General features: G+C 42.5%; 1 protein-coding gene across 1 annotated transcript in view; it reads left to right on the top strand.

Moving 5' to 3' along the window:
* COL7A1 (collagen type VII alpha 1 chain) overlaps window positions 1–18,051 on the top strand; it is a 92,384-nt gene that overhangs the window by 13,980 nt on the left and 60,353 nt on the right. Inside the window, exons 2-11 of the mRNA XM_044277444.1 lie at window positions 892–976; window positions 2,385–2,565; window positions 6,072–6,231; window positions 9,518–9,611; window positions 10,115–10,276; window positions 10,503–10,666; window positions 13,785–13,914; window positions 14,094–14,216; window positions 15,247–15,393; window positions 16,767–16,886. Of these exons, the coding sequence (XP_044133379.1) occupies window positions 901–976; window positions 2,385–2,565; window positions 6,072–6,231; window positions 9,518–9,611; window positions 10,115–10,276; window positions 10,503–10,666; window positions 13,785–13,914; window positions 14,094–14,216; window positions 15,247–15,393; window positions 16,767–16,886 (1,357 nt within the window). The 5' untranslated portion in view covers window positions 892–900. The remainder of the gene's footprint in view (window positions 1–891; window positions 977–2,384; window positions 2,566–6,071; window positions 6,232–9,517; window positions 9,612–10,114; window positions 10,277–10,502; window positions 10,667–13,784; window positions 13,915–14,093; window positions 14,217–15,246; window positions 15,394–16,766; window positions 16,887–18,051) is intronic.

The following is an 18,051-nucleotide window of genomic DNA, read 5'->3' as shown; positions in this document are numbered from 1 at the left end:
GACCTGTTACACTTGGCAGCTGAAGGCATCTGTGTTGGTCCCATGTTCGTATGTGCCCGCATTGCTGAGAAAAATGATGATTTAATATATGCAAATGAGCCTCTGGGAGCAACGGGGGCGTTACCATTACACCTAGAGGCTCTGCTCTCTCTGCAACTGCCGCACCCTCTGCACTTTAATTATCAGGGCCAGGTGTGATGATGTTTACACTGCCTGGTCCTGTCAATCAAATTGCAGAGAGAGCAGAGCCTCTAGGTGTAATGGTAACGCCCCCGTTGCTCCTAGAGGCTCATTTGCATATAATAAAACATCATTTTTCTCAGCAATGAGGACACATATGAACATGGGACCAACACAGGTGCCTTCAGCTGCCAAGCGCCCATGAAACAGGTCAGCCGGTGTCAAAAGTACAAAACTGCTGACAGATGCCCTTTAAGAAAAGCAAAATAAATTGCTACAGTAAGAATATTAGAAAGTCAAAAGCCTGCAGTGTAGGATGAATCTACTGTTGCTACTGAGAGGCTGTCATCAAGTTGCTGTTGATGGATCTGCTGATCTCATTATATGAGATTATGATTATTATAGCTTCCAGACTTGATTATAAAAATGATTATGGCTTTTAGATCTGTTAACACATAAACAATGAACTCACTTAAGGAATGTAAAGTACAGAAGCCGGGGGGGGAAAACAGAGCCATAAATCAGATCCATCAGCATCATTCCACCTGCCTGTTGATGGTTTCCATCTAGCAACATTTTTTACATTAAAATCCAAACTGGAAATGGCAGTGGAAGGTGATTCAGATATGTTACTAGGATATTGCTTTCCGCTAGTCTTACAGCTTCACTATACTAATTATTACTATGGTAATTTTTGTGTGTGTCTTGTAGGAATAGAAGATGAAAGGGTCAACTGCCCTCTTAGTGGCACTGCACGCACTAATAATACTCCCTGAGCGCAGCTCCGGTCAGCAAGGTAGGTAACTGCACCTCGACTACATGTCCTGTAATCTCTGACGGGTCCTTATGCCTCTTTCCGTGACCCTTGGGCCATTTCCTTACAATGTAATACCTCTGGAGAAGGGAGTCCTGGATCTCACCACCCAGAAGGGATGGGACCAACCAGTGCTGGGAGCCCTCTCTCTAAGGGCCACATAGCTGCCTATATGTATGTCACACGCTGGAGGATTCTATAATATAAGGTTATTCAGATGCAAATATCACATAGAAACCAGTATTTGGGTCTTGGACTCTTCCCGTCTGCTTAGATTTGTTTGCTCTAGCCTTTCTGAGGCCCCTCTGAAATTTTCCACCAGTTTGTGAATTTTCGTCCCTATCAGCTAAGGTTGCGGTCTGTACGCCGCGCAGGGATCACCCGGCTCTGCAAAAATCATTTACAAACAAGTCCCAGTAGTTAAGAAAAACATATGAATATATAAAAAGAAAACTGCAATAAATTGCAAAACATTTAGAAAATGTCTAAATAGAAAAAAGGGTACTAGTTGCAGAAATCAAGCCCTGGGGTTGGCTCTTGCTGGTTCTTCCTTTGTCCCAGTGAAAGGTAAGGGCTTGTTCATCTCCCCTTACCTTACAGGACCCTTGCGCTGCTTCCCCTCTCCTTGCTTCCCCATCAGCTGACAGTGGCATCAGTAACAGCAAATGAACTGAGCGTTGGACCATTTTACATTGACATATATGTCTTATGCTCTAGTCACATCCAAAGCTGCATTAAAAACTCAGTGGCTTCTTACTTTGAACCCCTCAGCACTCTTCTTACTTAGACACTGACCACAATGTAAATTATCTTCTGAAAATTGAATGATATAAAGAAGGATATTGCTTTGGATGTGAACAGAGAAGATGTGGCAAGTGTATTGGATGTACAGCATAGAAATGTATAGCTTTGTATATTTAAAAAAGTAAATGTGTGACTCAAAATGCATATTCTCTGCTAGGCATAGAAGTAAAAAGCTTTGGTTATTGAGAAAGATAAGGCAGCTCCAGGTGATATGAAGACATTGGTGTTATATGTGTTATACAGCAATCTATTCCTTTTCAAAGCCTTTGGGCTTTAATTTGTGTATCCCTGCAACCGCCACTAGGGGGATCTCTGGAGCATACAGGTTTATTATTAAGTTCAATGTATGAACAGTATGCAGTAAGCTCCTGAGCTCCCTCTAGTGGTGGCTCCAGGCAACTAGTTTATCATGTATCCCTATGTCTATGTAGATTTGTAGCTCTGCATCAGAAAAATGGTGCTCCCACTGTTATAAAGATACATCAAGAAATGAATCAGAAATGTTGCAATATGTTACATGTATAGAATGCACTGGATTATGGAATAGATTATGATGTCCCTCATCAGTTTTTCGTCTTCTCCGCAGCAAGATGCGACAATATCTACGACTCAGATATTGTATTTCTGGTCGATGGCTCATCTAGTATCGGAAGGGTGAACTTCCGGATGATTAGGACGTTTATGGAGGGGTTGGTCCTCCCTTTTATAAATGTCATCAATCAGGACGGAGTGCGGTTTGCAGTTGTCCAATACAGCGATGACCCAAGGTGAGTCTTCTTACAGTTGCAAGAAAAAGTATGTGAACCCTTTGGAATGATATGGATTTCTGCACAAATTGGTCATAAAATGTGATCTGATCTTCATCTAAGTCAGAACAATAGACAATCACAGTCGGGCTAACCTAATAACACACAAAGAATTCAATGTTACCATGTTTCTATTGAACACACCATGTAATCATTCACAGTGCAGGTGGAGAAAGTATGTGAACCCTTGGATTTAATAACTGGTTGAACCTCCTTTGGCAGCAATAACTTCAACCAAACGTTTCCTGTAGTTGCAGATCAGACGTGCACAACGGTCAGGAGTAATTCCTGACCATTCCTCTTTACAGAACTGTTTCAGTTCAGCAATATTCTCGGGATGTCTGGTGTGAATCGCTTTCTTGAGGTCATGCCACAGCATCTCAATCGGGTTGAGGTCAGGACTCTGACTGGGCCACTCCAGAAGCGGATTTTCTTCTGTTTAAGCCATTATGTTGTTGATTTACTTCTATACTTTGGTTTCCTCTGTCCACAGAATATTTCGCCAGTGCTGCTGTGGAACATCCAGGTGCTCTTGTGCAAACTGTAAACGTGTAGCAATGTCTTTTTTGGACAGCAGTGGCTTCCTCTGTGGTATCCTCCCATGAAATCCTTTCTTGTTTAGTGTTTTACGTATCGTAGATTCGCTAACAGGTATGTTAGCATATGCCAGAGACTTCTGTAAGTCTTTAGCTGACACTCTAGGATTCTTCTTCACCTCATTGAGCAGTCTGCGCTGTGCTCTTGCAGTCATCTTTACAGGACGGCCACTCCTAGGGAGAGTAGCAGCAGTGCTGGACTTTCTCCATTTATAGACAATTTGTCTTACCGTGGACTGATGAACAGCAAGGCTTTTGGAGATACTTTTATAACCCTTTCCAGCTTTATGCAAGTCAACAATTCTTAATCGTAGGTCTTCTGAGAGCTCTTTTGTGCGAGGCATCATTCACATCAGGCAATGCTTCTTGTGAAAAGCAAACCCAGAACTGGTGTGTGTTTTTTATAGGGCAGGGCAGCTGTAACCAACACCTCCAATCTCATCTCATTGATTGGACTCCCGTTGGCTGACACCTCACTCCAATTATCTCTTGGAGATGTCATTAGTCTAGGGGTTCACATACTTTTTCCACCTGCACTGTGAATGTTTACATGGTGTGTTCAATAAAACATGGTAACATTTAATTCTTTGTGTGTTATTAGTTTAAGCAGACTGTGATTGTCTATTGTTGTGACTTAGATGAAGATCAGATCACATTTTATGACCAATTTGTGCAGAAATCCATATCATTCCAAAGAGTTCACATACTTTTTCTTGCAACTGTATCTACATCACAGCTCATGGATTTCATACTACCCCGTTACATGCTAGGTAGCCTTGTGGAGTAGAGGTAGTCAAAATAGGCAGCTGGCTAGGGTGTCATTAAGGGGGTGCATAGTTTATGGATTGAAAAACAATGCCCTTAAATACATATGAGAGAGGTGATACTTATAGACCAGGGGTGGGGAACCTTTATGCTGCCGACCCCCAGCCTCAGATCAGACCCTCATTAGACCCTCCCCAGCCTTAGATCAGACTCCCAGCCTCAGATCAGACCCTCATTAGACCCTCCCCAGCCTTAGATCAGACTCCCAGCCTCAGATCACACCCCATCAGACCCCCCCAGCCTTCAGATCAGCCCCTATCAGACCTCCCAGCCTCACATCAGCACCCATCAGACCACCCAGCCTCAGATCAGACCCCCAACCTCAGATCAGATCCTCATCAGACCCTCCCCAGCCTTAGATCAGACCCCCAGCCTCAGATCAGACCCTCATCAGACCCTCCCCAGCCTCAGATCGAACCACATCAGACCATCCCTAACCTCAGATCTGCCCCCATCAGACCACCCAGCCTCAGATCAGACCCTCCCCAACCTTAGATCAGACCCCATCAGACCTCCCAGCCTCAGATCAGACTCCATCAGACCATCCCCAGCCTCAGATCAGCCCCCATCAGACCTCCAAGCCTCAGATCAGCTCCATCAGACCCCCCAGCCTCAGATCAGACCCTCATCAGACGGTCCCCAGCCACAGATCAGCCCCCATCAGACCCTCCCCAGCCTCAGATCAGCCCCATTAAGACCCCCAGCCTCAGATAAGACCCCTAATAGGCCCCCAGGCTCAGACCAGACCCCCAGACTCAGACCAGACCCTCATCAGACCCCCCCAGCCTCAGATCAGACCCCCAATAGGCCCCCCAGTCTCAGATCAGACCCCATCAGACCCCCAGCCTCAGATCAGACTCCATCAGACTCTCCCCAGCCTCAGATCAGACCCGTATCAGACCCCCAGCCTCAGATCAGACCCCAATCAGACCCTCCCAAGCCTCAGATCATACTCCCATCAGACCTTCCCCACCCTCCATTAGCCTCAGATCAGCCCCAATCAGACCTCAGATCAGACATTTAAAATAAATAAATAAACTTACCTCTCCAGTTCCAGACGGCGCAGCCTTAGATCAGACTCCCAGCCTCAGATCAGACCCCATCAGACCTCCCAGCCTCAGATCATCCCCATCAGACCACCCAGCCTTCAGATCAGCCCCTATCAGACCATCCAGCCTTCAGATCAGATCAAATAAAAAAACGTACCTCTCCCGTTCCAGACGGCGCTGCCACTAGATCAGACTATCCCTAGCCTCAGATCACACCCCATCAGACTATCCCTAGCCTCAGATCACACCCCATCAGACTATCCCTAGCCTCAGATCATCCCCATCAGACCCCCAGCCTCAGATCATCCCCATCAGACCCCCAGCCTCAGATCATCCCCATCAGACCCCCAGCCTCAGATCATCCCCATCAGACCCCCAGCCTGATAATCCAAAGTATGCTTTCTCCAGGGCACTACAGCTGTCAGCAGCTGTAATAATTTAGTGGCACATTTATACGCCGGTAAGCCTCTGCGCTGGCGGTGGATCTCCGAAGTTACGTGGAGGTGCTAGCCTCTACATAACTTCTGCAAATCTACTGCCAATTCTAAATGTAAGACAGCTTCCTTGCAATCTTATAGTTAGACCTTTTTTTTACGCCAAAACCAGGCGTAGAAAATGATGAATAAGACGAGACGGGCTACCAGCCTTTCCCGCCCACTTTTGTAGATCTGGCGTGAGCGGGTAAGAAGTAGCAGATTCTGCCGCACCATGGTGTGTGACAGAATCTGCACTAGATATACGCCACTGTTCGTAAATGACCCCCTTAATTTTATTGCTTTGCGCTATATCCCGAGGCAAACATGATCTCCCACCAAGCAGGTGAAGCACGCCATTCTGCGAACACAAACACCTACCACCCCCTTCTGCTACAGTGAGAAATACAGCCACATGGTCTCAGTAATGCTGCAGTGGAAGCAGGAGAATCCCGCCATCTTCAGCCCTATCCTCCTGTGTCTAGTTTTATGCACTGATACTAAATTAACTGTATTTTTTTTAGAACAGAGTTCGATTTCTCTCAATACCAAAATGGTTCCCAGGTGATTCAGGCCATAAGGACCCTGTCCTACAAGTCAGGGAACACACGGACGGGCTCTGGACTGAGATATGTTTCAGATAACTTTTTTGGAACATCCTTTCTGCGGCCCAACATACCCAAGGTCAGAAGAACGACAAGTGTGAATGACAAATTACAAATGTTATATTGTATTATTATTATTAAAGCGCCATTCATTCGATAGCGCTGTACATATGATAAGCGCTGCACATACATAATACAGACAATTGCACTAATCATAAACAAGATGAGTTACAGACTGGTACCGAATTACTCTCACAGCAGATACAGCCTTAGGCCTCATGCACACGACCGTATGTGTTTTGCAGTCCGCAAATAAAAACAGATGACGTCCGTATGTCATCCATTTTTTTTTGCGGATCCATTGTAACAATGCCTATCCTTGCCCGCAAAACCGACAGGAATAGGACATGTTCTATATTTTTTTTTTGCGGGGCTACGGAATGGACATACTGATGCGGACAGCAACACAGCAAACGGAGCGGACACGGAAACAAAATACGTTCATGCGCATGTTAAAATAATGTCCATTTCATAGTCCCAAAAGAACCTAAACAATACTACCATATAGTGCATGAATAATATCACCATAACTGCCTAAACAATGTTACCTTACAGTGCCCAAATAATATCACCATATACTGTCTATAATACCACCATACAGTGCTCAAATAGTATCACTATATCGTGCTTAATACCTCAATAATACCACCATAGAATTCTGCATTCATTTCCACCACGCAGTGTGTATATACAGTGCTGCCCATAATTATTCCTACCCCAGGCAAATTTTGACTTAAAGTTACTTTTATTCAACCAGAAAGTAATTTTTTGATGGGAAATGACAGAGGTGTCTCCCAAAAGATAATAAGACGATGTACAAGAGGCATTATTGTGTAAAAAAACATTTCTCAGCTTTTATTTACATTTGAGCAAAAAGTGTCCAGTCCAAAATTATTCCTACCCTTCTCAATAATCAATAGAAAAGCCTTTATTGGCTATTACAGCGATCAGACGCTTCCTATAATTGCAGAGCAGCTTTTTGCAGGTCTCCACAGGTATTTTTGCCCATTCATCTTCAGCAATGAGCTCCAAATCTTTCAGGTTGGAGGGTCTTCTTGCCATCACCCTGATCTTTAGCTCCCTCCACAGATTCTCCATTGGATTCCAGTCTGGACTCTGGCCTGGGCCTCTCCAAAACGTTAATGTTGTTGTCTGTTAACCATTTCTTCACCACTTTTGCTGTGTGTTTTGGGTCATTGTCATGCTGAAATGTCCACTGGTGCCCAAGGCCACGTTTCTCTGCAGACGGCCTGATGTTGTCGTTGAGAATCCTCATGTGTTGCTCTTTTTTCATGGTGCCGTTTACTGTGATTAGGTTCCCTGGTCCATTGGCTGAAAAACACCCCCAAAGCATTAGGTTCCCACCACCATGTTTGACAGTGGGGATGGTGTTCTTTGGGTTGAAGGCTTCTCAATTTTTATGCCAAATAAAGGAAACATCATTGTGACCAAACAATTAAATTTTTGTTTCATCTGACCATAACACAGAAGACCAGAAGTCTTCTTCTTTGTCCAGATGAGCTTTTGCAAAGGCCAAGCAAGCTTTTGTGTGCCTTATCTGGAGAAATGGCGTCCTCCTTGGTCTGCAGTGTGCAGTGTCCGTTGGATTGTCTGCCTTGAGACATTGCCACCAGCAGAGCCCAGATTCACCAGGATGGCCATGGTGGTGATCCTTGGATTCTAACTATCCTCCTGGCAGCACAGGTGTCACTTTTGGCTTCCGACCACGTCCTCGGAGATTTTACACAGTGCGGAACATCTTGTATTTTTTGCTCAAATGTAAATAAAAGCTGAGAAATAATTTTTTTTCCAAAATAAAGCCTCTTGTACATCGTCTTATTCTCTTTTGGGAGACACCCCTGTCATTTCCCGTCAAAAAATTACTTGCTGGTTGAATAAAAGTAACTTTAAGTCAAAATTTGCCAGGGGTATGAATAATTATGGGCAGCACTGTAACTAGCTACATAGTGCTTAAATAATTGTGCTGTACTGTGCCTAATGCATACCGCCATACTGTGCCCAATAATTCCATGATATAGTACCTAGTAATGCCACCATATAGTGCAAAATAATACCAATATAAAGTGCTTAATAATACCACCATATAGTGCCTAATAATACTAGCCTAAAGTATCTAAAAATACCACAGTATACTGCCTAATAATACTACCACATAGCACGTAAATATTTCTATTATATAGTGCCTAATAATGAGATCATATAGTATAAAATACTACCACCATATTGTCACAAACTTACCTGTCCTGGCAGTGGCGAGATCTCCAGTTTCAGCGCGATAGCACTGGGAAAGATGCGCTGCTAAGCCACGCTCCCCAGTGACATGACAGCAACCTTAGCAACCGGGTGCAATGCTCTTTCTCCCCACAGGGGGCGTGTGCTGGAGAAGACTAGCAGTGGGATGATTGCTCAGCTGATCTATTCCTGTGTACTAGTGTTCTGACTAATGGAGCGCCGAGTCATGACCTATCTGATCCTGGGACTCTGCGCTCTATTTAAATCCCTTCCTGGACATGTACCAGTGATAGTCTCTGACTCCCTATCTGTGCTCCTGGTTCCGGTTCTGTGTGTTTTTGGATTGCTTCTATTATTGACCTCAACTTTCCTTTCTGTCTCGTGATTTGGTACCGTGTTTCCTGTCTGGCTCTGACTTCAGCTTGGCTATTCTGACTACCTTCTGTCGTCTGATTTGGTACTGCATTGTCCGTCCGGTTCTGACCCATTCCTATACGACCTCGTCTTTGTGTAGTTTCTTCTCTGTGTGAGTCAGTCCTGCACCTAGCAGAGTAGGGAACATTGACCAGTTGCGGACTTGCCGCCTAGGGCTTGCCTTGCACAGCAAGTAGGCAGGGAAAGCGGGCGAGGTTACAGCTCACCGTGCATGTGTGTTCCTGCCTACTGTGCAGATACATATAGTGCCCAATTAATACGATCAGATAATGTCTAAGAATACCACCATATAGTACCAAATAATAACACTATATAGTACATAATAATATCACCATATTGTACCTAATAATACCATCATATAGTGCCTAATTAATACAACCATATATCACCTAAGAATACCACCACATAGTGCCTAATAACACATCATCCAGCTGTTAGCATACAAAGCTACAGCAGGTCGTTCTTGGAGGGCACATAGTGATGGAAGTCCCTAAAAAATGCCCTAATCGAGCCTTGTACCCAATCACAGATCTCACAGTAATTTTAATTTCCAGTTCCTGCTGTTCCCAGCCCAGATGTTGTTCGGTTCTACATTACGAACTTGTGTTTATTTCCAGATTGTAGTTTTGATAACGGATGGAAAATCCCAGGATGACGTTGACGAAGCATCAGAGAGACTAAAGAGCCAAGGAATAAAAATCTTTGCTGTCGGTACGTCCCAGATCTAAGGGTTAAACAGGAGGCGTTTCTCCAAGGGTTCAAAATACGAATTTATGGGTGTAGCTATAGGTGGGTGCAAAGCTAGCATTAACACCAGAACTCTGATGGGGCCCAATAGCCCCTCTGCCAAATAAAAATAATGGTACATGGTAGGTAAAGGGCCCATGAGCTCCGAGTGACCCTTGTCTATATTTATCCAAAAATGTGTCCATTGTCTTTCTGACAATTCCTTTAAAATTGGAGTTATAGTAAATACCATGGCAGCTGACCACACCACTTCTAGGGGCCCTTTGGTTATTAGGTCGAATATGCTGTATTGTAAACCTGCAGCCACCTCTAGAGGGAGCTCACTGCATACAGATTTATAAAGTTCTCAATTTGAGGCAATGAGCTCCCTCTAGTGGCAGCTGCAGGTAAACAGAATTTTGATGGTAAACAGAAATTATAGATGAATCTCAACTCAAGGACTTTTTGACATCTCATATTTTCTTAAGGAATAAAAAATGCTGACAGTCGGGAGCTGACCAGAGTAGCGTCTACTCCAGTAGAGGACTTCTTCTTCTATGTCAATGATTTCAGGATTCTGGGGACTCTTCTTCCGCTTGTATCCCGCAAAGTCTGTGTATCTACTGGAGGACTCTACATTCCTGACATCAGTAAGCCAAAAATACTATTAAAAATCTATACATATGTAGCAGATCTAAATTTGTGACAAAACTTTTTAGAGTTTAAATAGTGTAGTCCTATGCAACACCACAGATAACACATCATGGATGAGCCAAACAAACTCATCTCTGCTCCACCTGACAGTATCAGCCCTGCTACTGTGTATATAACCATGTTACTTTATTTCCAATAATATGTGTAATCTTGTAATTTTAGCCTCAGAAACTTATACAGGACTTTCCAACCTGGTTTTCTCTGATCAGACAGCAGACTCCATGAGGATACGATGGACGGCAGCCACAGGGCCAGTTACTGGATATAAAATTGTTTATGGTCCCCTTACTGGTTTAGGACAGCAGATCCCACTGGAGCTAAGAGAGGTACTGGGCTATCATAATGACAATGCTCAAAGTTTTGTTTTTTTTCAAATTCAAAAGCTGCCATATATGGTCATGTCACCGCTATAGCCTGCTAACACAAACCAGAGGTGAGGACCTCCAATGTACAAGAATATAACGACTATAATACTGCCTTCTATGTACAAGAATATAACTACTATAATACTGCTCCTATGTACAAGAATATAACTACTATAATACTGCCCCCTATGTACAGGAATATAACTACTATAATACTGCCTCCTATGTACAAGAATATAACTACTATAATACTGCCTCCTATATACAAGAATATAACTACTATAATACTGCTCCTATGTACAAGAATATAACTACTATAATACTGCCTCCTATGTACAAGAATATAACTATTATAATACTGCTCCTATGTACAAGAATATAACTATTATAATACTGCTCCTATGTACAAGAATATAACTATTATAATACTGCCTCCTATGTGCAAGAATATACCTACTATAATACTGCTCCTATGTACAGGAATATAACTACTATAATACTGCCTCCTATGTACAAGAATATACCTACTATAATACTGCTCCTATGTACAAGAATATAACTACTATAATACTGCTCCTATGTACAAGAATATAACTACTATAATACTGCCTCCTATGTACAAGAATATAGCTACTATAATACTGCTCCTATGTACAGGAATATAACTACTATAATACTGCCTCCTATGTGCAAGAATATAACTGCTATAATACTGCTCCTATGTACAAGAATATAACTACTATTATACTGCACCTATGTACAAGAATATAACTACTATAATACTGCTCCTATGTACAATAATATAACTATTATAATACTGCTCCTATGTACAAGAATATAACTACTATAATACTGCTCCTATGTCCAAGAATATACTTACTATAATACTTCTCCTCCTATGGACAAGAATATAACTGCTATAATACTGCTCCTATGTACAAGAATATAACTGCTATAATACTGCACCTATGTATAAGAATATAACTACTATAATACTGCTCCTATGTACAAAAATATAAATATTATAATACTGCTACTATGTACAAGAATGTAACTACTATAATACTGCTCCTATGTACAATAATATAACTACTATAATACTGCCTCCTATGTACAAGACTATACTACTATAATACTGCTCCTATGTACAAGAATATAACTACTATATTTTTGCACCTATGTATAAGAATATAACTACTATAATGCTGCCTCCTATGTACAAGAATATAACTACTATAATACTGCTCCTGTGTACAAGAATATAACCACTATAATACTGCTCCTATGTAAGAGAATATAACCACTATAATACTGCTCCTATGTACAAGAATATAACTAATATATTACTGCACCTATGTATAAGAATATAACTACTATAATACTGCTCCTATGTACAAGAATGTAACTACTATAATACTGCCTCCTATGTACAAGAATATAACCACTATAATACTGCCTCCTATGTACAAGAATATAACTACTATAATACTGCCCCCTATGTACAAGAATATAACTACTATAATACTGCTCCTATGTACAAGAATATAACTACTATAATACTGCTCCTATGTACAAGAATATAACTACTATAATGCTGTCTCCTATGTACAAGAATATAACTACTACAATACTGCCTCCTATGTACAAGAATATAACTACTATAATACTGCCTCCTATGTACAAGAATAAAACTACTATAATACTGCCCCCTATTGACAAGAATATAACTACTATAATACTGCCTCCTATGTACAAGAATATAACTACTATAATACTGCTACTATGTACAAGAATATAACTACTATATTACTGCTCCTATGTACAAGAATATAACTACTATAATACTGCTCCTATGCACAAGAATATAACTACTATAATACTGCCTCCTATGTACAAGAATATAACTACTATAAGGCCTATTGCACACGACCGTATGGCTTTTTCAGTGTTTTGCGGTCCGTTTTTCATGGATCCGCTGTTCCGTTTTTTGTTTCCGTTGTGTTTCCGTTTCTGTTCCGTTTTTCCGTTCCGTTTTTCCGTATGGCATATACAGTATACAGTAATTACATAGATAAAATTGGGTTGGCCATAACATTTTCAATAGATGGTTCAGGAAAAAACGGAACGGAAACGGAAGACATACGGATGCATTTCCGTATGTGTTCCGTTTTTTTGGCGGATCCATTGACTTGAATGGAGCCACGGACTGTGATTTGCGGGCAATAATAGGACATGTTCTATGTTAAAACGGAACGGAAAAACGGATATACGGAAACGGAATGCATACGGAGTACATTCCGTTTTTTTTGCGGACCCATTGAAATGAATGGTTCCGTATACGGACCGTATACGGAACGCAAAAAACGGCCAGTAAACGGGGAAAAAAAACGGCCGTGTGCAATAGGCCTAATACTGCTACTATGTACAAGAATATAACTACTATATTACTGCTCCCATGTACAAGAATATAACTACTATAATACTGCTCCTATGTACAAGAATATAACTGCTATAATACTGCTCCTATGTACAAGAATATAACTACTATAATACTGCTCCTATGTACAAGACTATAACTACTATAATACTGCTCCTATGTACAGGAATATAACTACTATAATACTGCTCCTATGTACAAGAATATAACTACTATAATACTGCTCCTATGTACAAGAATATAACTACTATAATACTACCTCCTATGTACAAGAATATAACTACTATAATACTACCTCCTATGTACAAGAATATAACTACTATAATACTACCTCCTATGTACAAGAATATAACTACTATAATACTGCCTCCTGTGTACAAGACTATAACTACTATAATACTGCTCCTATGTACAAGACTATAACTACTATAATACTGCTCCTATGTACAAGAATATAACTACTATAATACTGCTCCTATGTACAAGAATATAACTACTATAATACTGCTCCTATGTACAAGAATATAACTACTATAATACTGCTCCTATGTACAATTATATTTATAAGTAGGAGAACTAGTAGTAATATTATCCCTACATGGAGGATATTGGAATATACTGTCTTCTGGTTTCTGCCCACAGATCAGCCTGACCTCCGCACAGACGTCTACCCTCCTACAAAACCTCCGGGCCGGCACAGATTATTCGGTTACTGTGACCGCTTTATATGCCAACAGCATTGGAGAGTCCGTCTCTGGCCGGGGAAAGACCTGTAAGATATTCTCATTATAGGGAGGAAAAAGCAAAGAATACTTAATGTCAGTTGTCACTGAGCTTAAATCTCTGGAATTTAAATGCGGAGTCCTCCTTTAAGTAGATGAATGATGGTCTCATGAGTTTCCAGAATTTTCCATAAACAAGATGAGTAACCCAAAATTGTGCATTTTATAGTAATCCCCCTTGGCATATCCAACTTCAGAGTGACAGCGGCCGGCCCTTCCTTTCTGAGACTGGCATGGACCGTTTCTGGAGGAGAACCCCCATCAGGATACAGGCTCACCTATTCCACTAGAGGTTAGTATCACCATGTTTAGGAAGTTATGCTATTTTAAAGAGCACCTGTCAGCAGGATCAACCCTATCTACTGCCTAGCTGGATGGATCCTGCTGATTAATATGATACCCATTGTGTGAAAATCGGTTGTGGTGTTCTCAAGAAAAATGCAAATATATGCAAATGAGGGATTCAGTGCACTAGGGCGTGGCCAGCACTGGAAAGCTGAGGAGCTGAAGTGCACTGAGTGTCTAAGCACCACCCCTCAGTGCACTGGAACCCTAACCTCAGTGCACTGGAGCCCTAACCTCAGTGCACTGGAGCCCTAATTTGCATGAAGACGCTGCAACCAATTTTCACAAGCCAGGCATCAATTTAATCAGCGTGTTTGTTGAAATAGGGTTGATTCTGCTGACATGTGCTTTTTAATCGCTTGCCTGCTTTGGTCAGTCCCTTAGTGTTAGAGGCATCCTCTGTCAGGAAGCTGAATAGTCTGTTAATGAGATCCCTAGCGATCAATGGTTGGCAAACTCAATGACGAGTGTTCAATTTCCCAACAGCGCCACCACAGGGAAACAGAAGCATTACACGGTGAAATCAATTTACTGCGTATGAAATGCCCGGATGTGTCGGGTCCTCCAGAGCTAAAGAGTTCTTGAATGGGAGACCCCCTAAAATGTCCTAATATTAAAAAGAAATGGGTTCTCTGAACTAGACAATTCCTTTAAGGGGAGGTCACAGATCCATTGTGTCAAAGGTTTTGATTTTTCAGTGTTTGGGCTCTTTAAGGAATTTTGGGGATTTTTGCCGCTCTAGAATAGAAGCTCCAGGAGCTGCAGCTGGATGGGCTCCAGCCTCATCCCTGGACGTACCTGTACATGTCTGCTTCTGACGCCTGCATGCTTCTAGCTTTGTCGCCCCTGCTCCACGCCCTGCTGAATATCTCCAGCAATTAGAGAATTCTCTGCCCTAGGGCGCAGAGTCCCATGACTCACTAGGAGATGATTTATTGTGGGGATAATCACCCTCATCATGCTTTCTTGATTTGCAGATGGAAGGACAGGAGAGAAGACCCTGAGTGGAAGTGCATTGTCCGACACCCTCGGGGACCTCAGATCCGATACCGAGTATATTCTGGTGCTCTATCCACAGTACCAGCAGCAGACTGGTGCATCGGTCACTGTTACTGGCCGAACCCGTAAGTATAAGATAAGGGGGCAAAACTACCAAACTACTACCCCTACTGATGTGGACTCCACCAATGGCCTGGTAATTATAGCAGTATTAGGCCTCATGTACACGACCGTATGTATTTTGCGGTCAGCAAAAAACGGATCTGCAAAAAATACGGATGACGTCCGTGTGCATTCCGTATTCTGGCCCCTAATAGAACAGTACTATCCGTGTGCGTAATGCGGACAATAATAGGATATTTTAAAAAAAATTGCGGAACGGAGATACACAAACGGAATGTTCACGGAGTAAGGTCTCATGCACACGGCCGTTGGACCGCCCGCAAACGGCGGTTCGGCTGCCAGCCGTGTGCATCCTGCATCACGGATGCGGACCCATTCACTTGAATGGATCCGCAATTCCGGAGTTGCGGAACGGAGTCACGGGACGGAACACCGGAAGCACTACGGAGCTTTCTGTGGTTCTGCGGACATACCACGGACCCATTCAAGTTCAATGGGTCCGGCCCACTGCACGGATGTTGCCCGTGCATTGGTGACCGCAACGGCCGTGTGCATGAGGCCTAACTTCTGGTTTTTTTTTTACGGACTTATTGAAATGAATGGTTCTGTATTCGGTCCGTAAAAAAACGGAAACGAACACGGAAAGTAAATACGTTTGTGTGCATGAGCCTTTGTTTATAGATTGCATAAGATGGTTAATAGATTCATTTATGGATGGAGCTGTGAGGTGAACAGTGTTTGTCTATTATTTGAGCACTTATAGCGGTATTATTTCAACACTATATGGTGGTATTAGTTGAACACTGTATACTGGTATTATTTGAGTACTGTATATTAGTACTTTTAGAAAACTTTATAGCGGTATAATTTGAGCACTACATTATGGTATTATTTGAATACTGTATAACAGTTATATTTGAGCAGTGTATCTTAGTATTATTAGGACGCTGTATAATGGTATTATCTGAGCACAGTATGGCGGTGTTATTTGAGCATTTACTGCACTGTGTGGTGCTTCTGCACTGTACAGTGTATCACTTTTGCAGTGTGGGGTGGCAGCAGCAGCGCTAGGGGACGTATTATTTGGCTCATCTATGGCACTGCTCTGTGGGTAACATACTACATACCACTGTATGGGAAGGTTATTTGTACTTCACAACAGTACACCATGACCGGAGACGGACTTTACCAACTAAAGGTACAACACAGGACGCCATCTAACATAAGTCCTGCCCAACTGTATCATTCTAAGTGATTTGTGATTATCACATTGGGCGGTATACGTATCGGAGTCACTGATCCATTTTATGCAGTTATTATGTACTGTGTCTCCTGTAGGGGGAGCCATACATGATATCTCTTCTCTCATCCACAGAGCGTTTAGGTGGAGTCACTGACCTGAACATCCAAGATGTGACCTCCCAAAGTATGACAGCAACATGGAGGGGGGTCAGAGAAGCCACTGGTTACCGAATCTCCTGGGTATCCCAAACAGGTATGGCAACTGGTTACCGAATCTCCTGGGTATCCCAAACAGGTATGGGATGTCTGTCAAATGTAGCACATGCCCTCCACGTGGGGGTCACCAAAGGTTTGAATGGCAAATCAGCCTAGTGATGGCGCAATATGGTCCGTCTGTATCTGGAATATTTAGAAATACGTAATAACGATCCCCACAATAACAGGGGTGTAGCTAAGAAGTACTGGCAGGGTGCTGAATGCCAAGGCACACGCTCCTACGGCCAGGGTATTAGCCCTAGCTACGGCTTTGGATCATGTTCACACTGCCTAAAACAAATCCTGCACTTGCCCTTTTTTTCATTACTCAAATGTATCTAAAATGAGGCAACAATGCAAATTTTCCTTGGTGAAAAGTCTCCTACTGTCATGTGCCTACAGCTTCTCTGCAGCCCTATGTGTCTCCGTGGTAACAGACTACAAACAAAACCCCATGTAGTCTGATCCTGCAGACATAGTGGATTTCACCTGTTCCCTATTATTTCTAAATGTATATTTGGCAAGAAGTAGGGGAAAGGTGGAAGAGAACTGACTGCAGGATGAGACAACACAGGGGATGTTTGTAGTCTGTTACCATGGAGACACATATTTCTGCATAGGAGCTGTACACATTTTTAATCAAGACTAGATACAAAGTTGCTTAATTTGTCATTTTAGATCCAAGGCGGAAGGACCTTCTTGGTTGCAACAGTCCTTCTGCCCTTGGACCAGACCTCTGGATTTCAGGGGCCCCGTCTCCTCTGCTAGAGACATAACATTGCATTGTGGTTGCAGGACGTCTTGGAAGACGTTAGATTCTTGCTCTGATACTTGTTACAGATGGTAATGAATGCAATTAACTTGTTTCCGTATCATAAACCCCTAAGCCTCACCACATAACAATAACGGGCAGGAATGGGCAGGAGCCCGATCTCCTGCCAGCGATTGTCTTCTTGGAGCACGGGGCCAATGTTACCAAGGGAGTTACCTGGAAGGAATTATTGGAAGCTATTCAAAGACCGGTATAAAGAATGGCAAGACAAGAAGGACATGAAAGAACACGTCACCGGCTGTCCTGACACGACCTCAGGATATACCCCGACTACATTAGTAGCCGTTATACTTACCCCATAAATGTACATTACAGCAAAATCTTTGCAATG

The sequence above is a fragment of the Bufo gargarizans genome, chromosome 2 (assembly GCF_014858855.1).
Source record: "Bufo gargarizans isolate SCDJY-AF-19 chromosome 2, ASM1485885v1, whole genome shotgun sequence".
In the NCBI taxonomy this organism is placed as follows: domain Eukaryota; kingdom Metazoa; phylum Chordata; class Amphibia; order Anura; family Bufonidae; genus Bufo; species Bufo gargarizans.
This window is presented reverse-complemented; position numbering and strand designations above follow the sequence as displayed.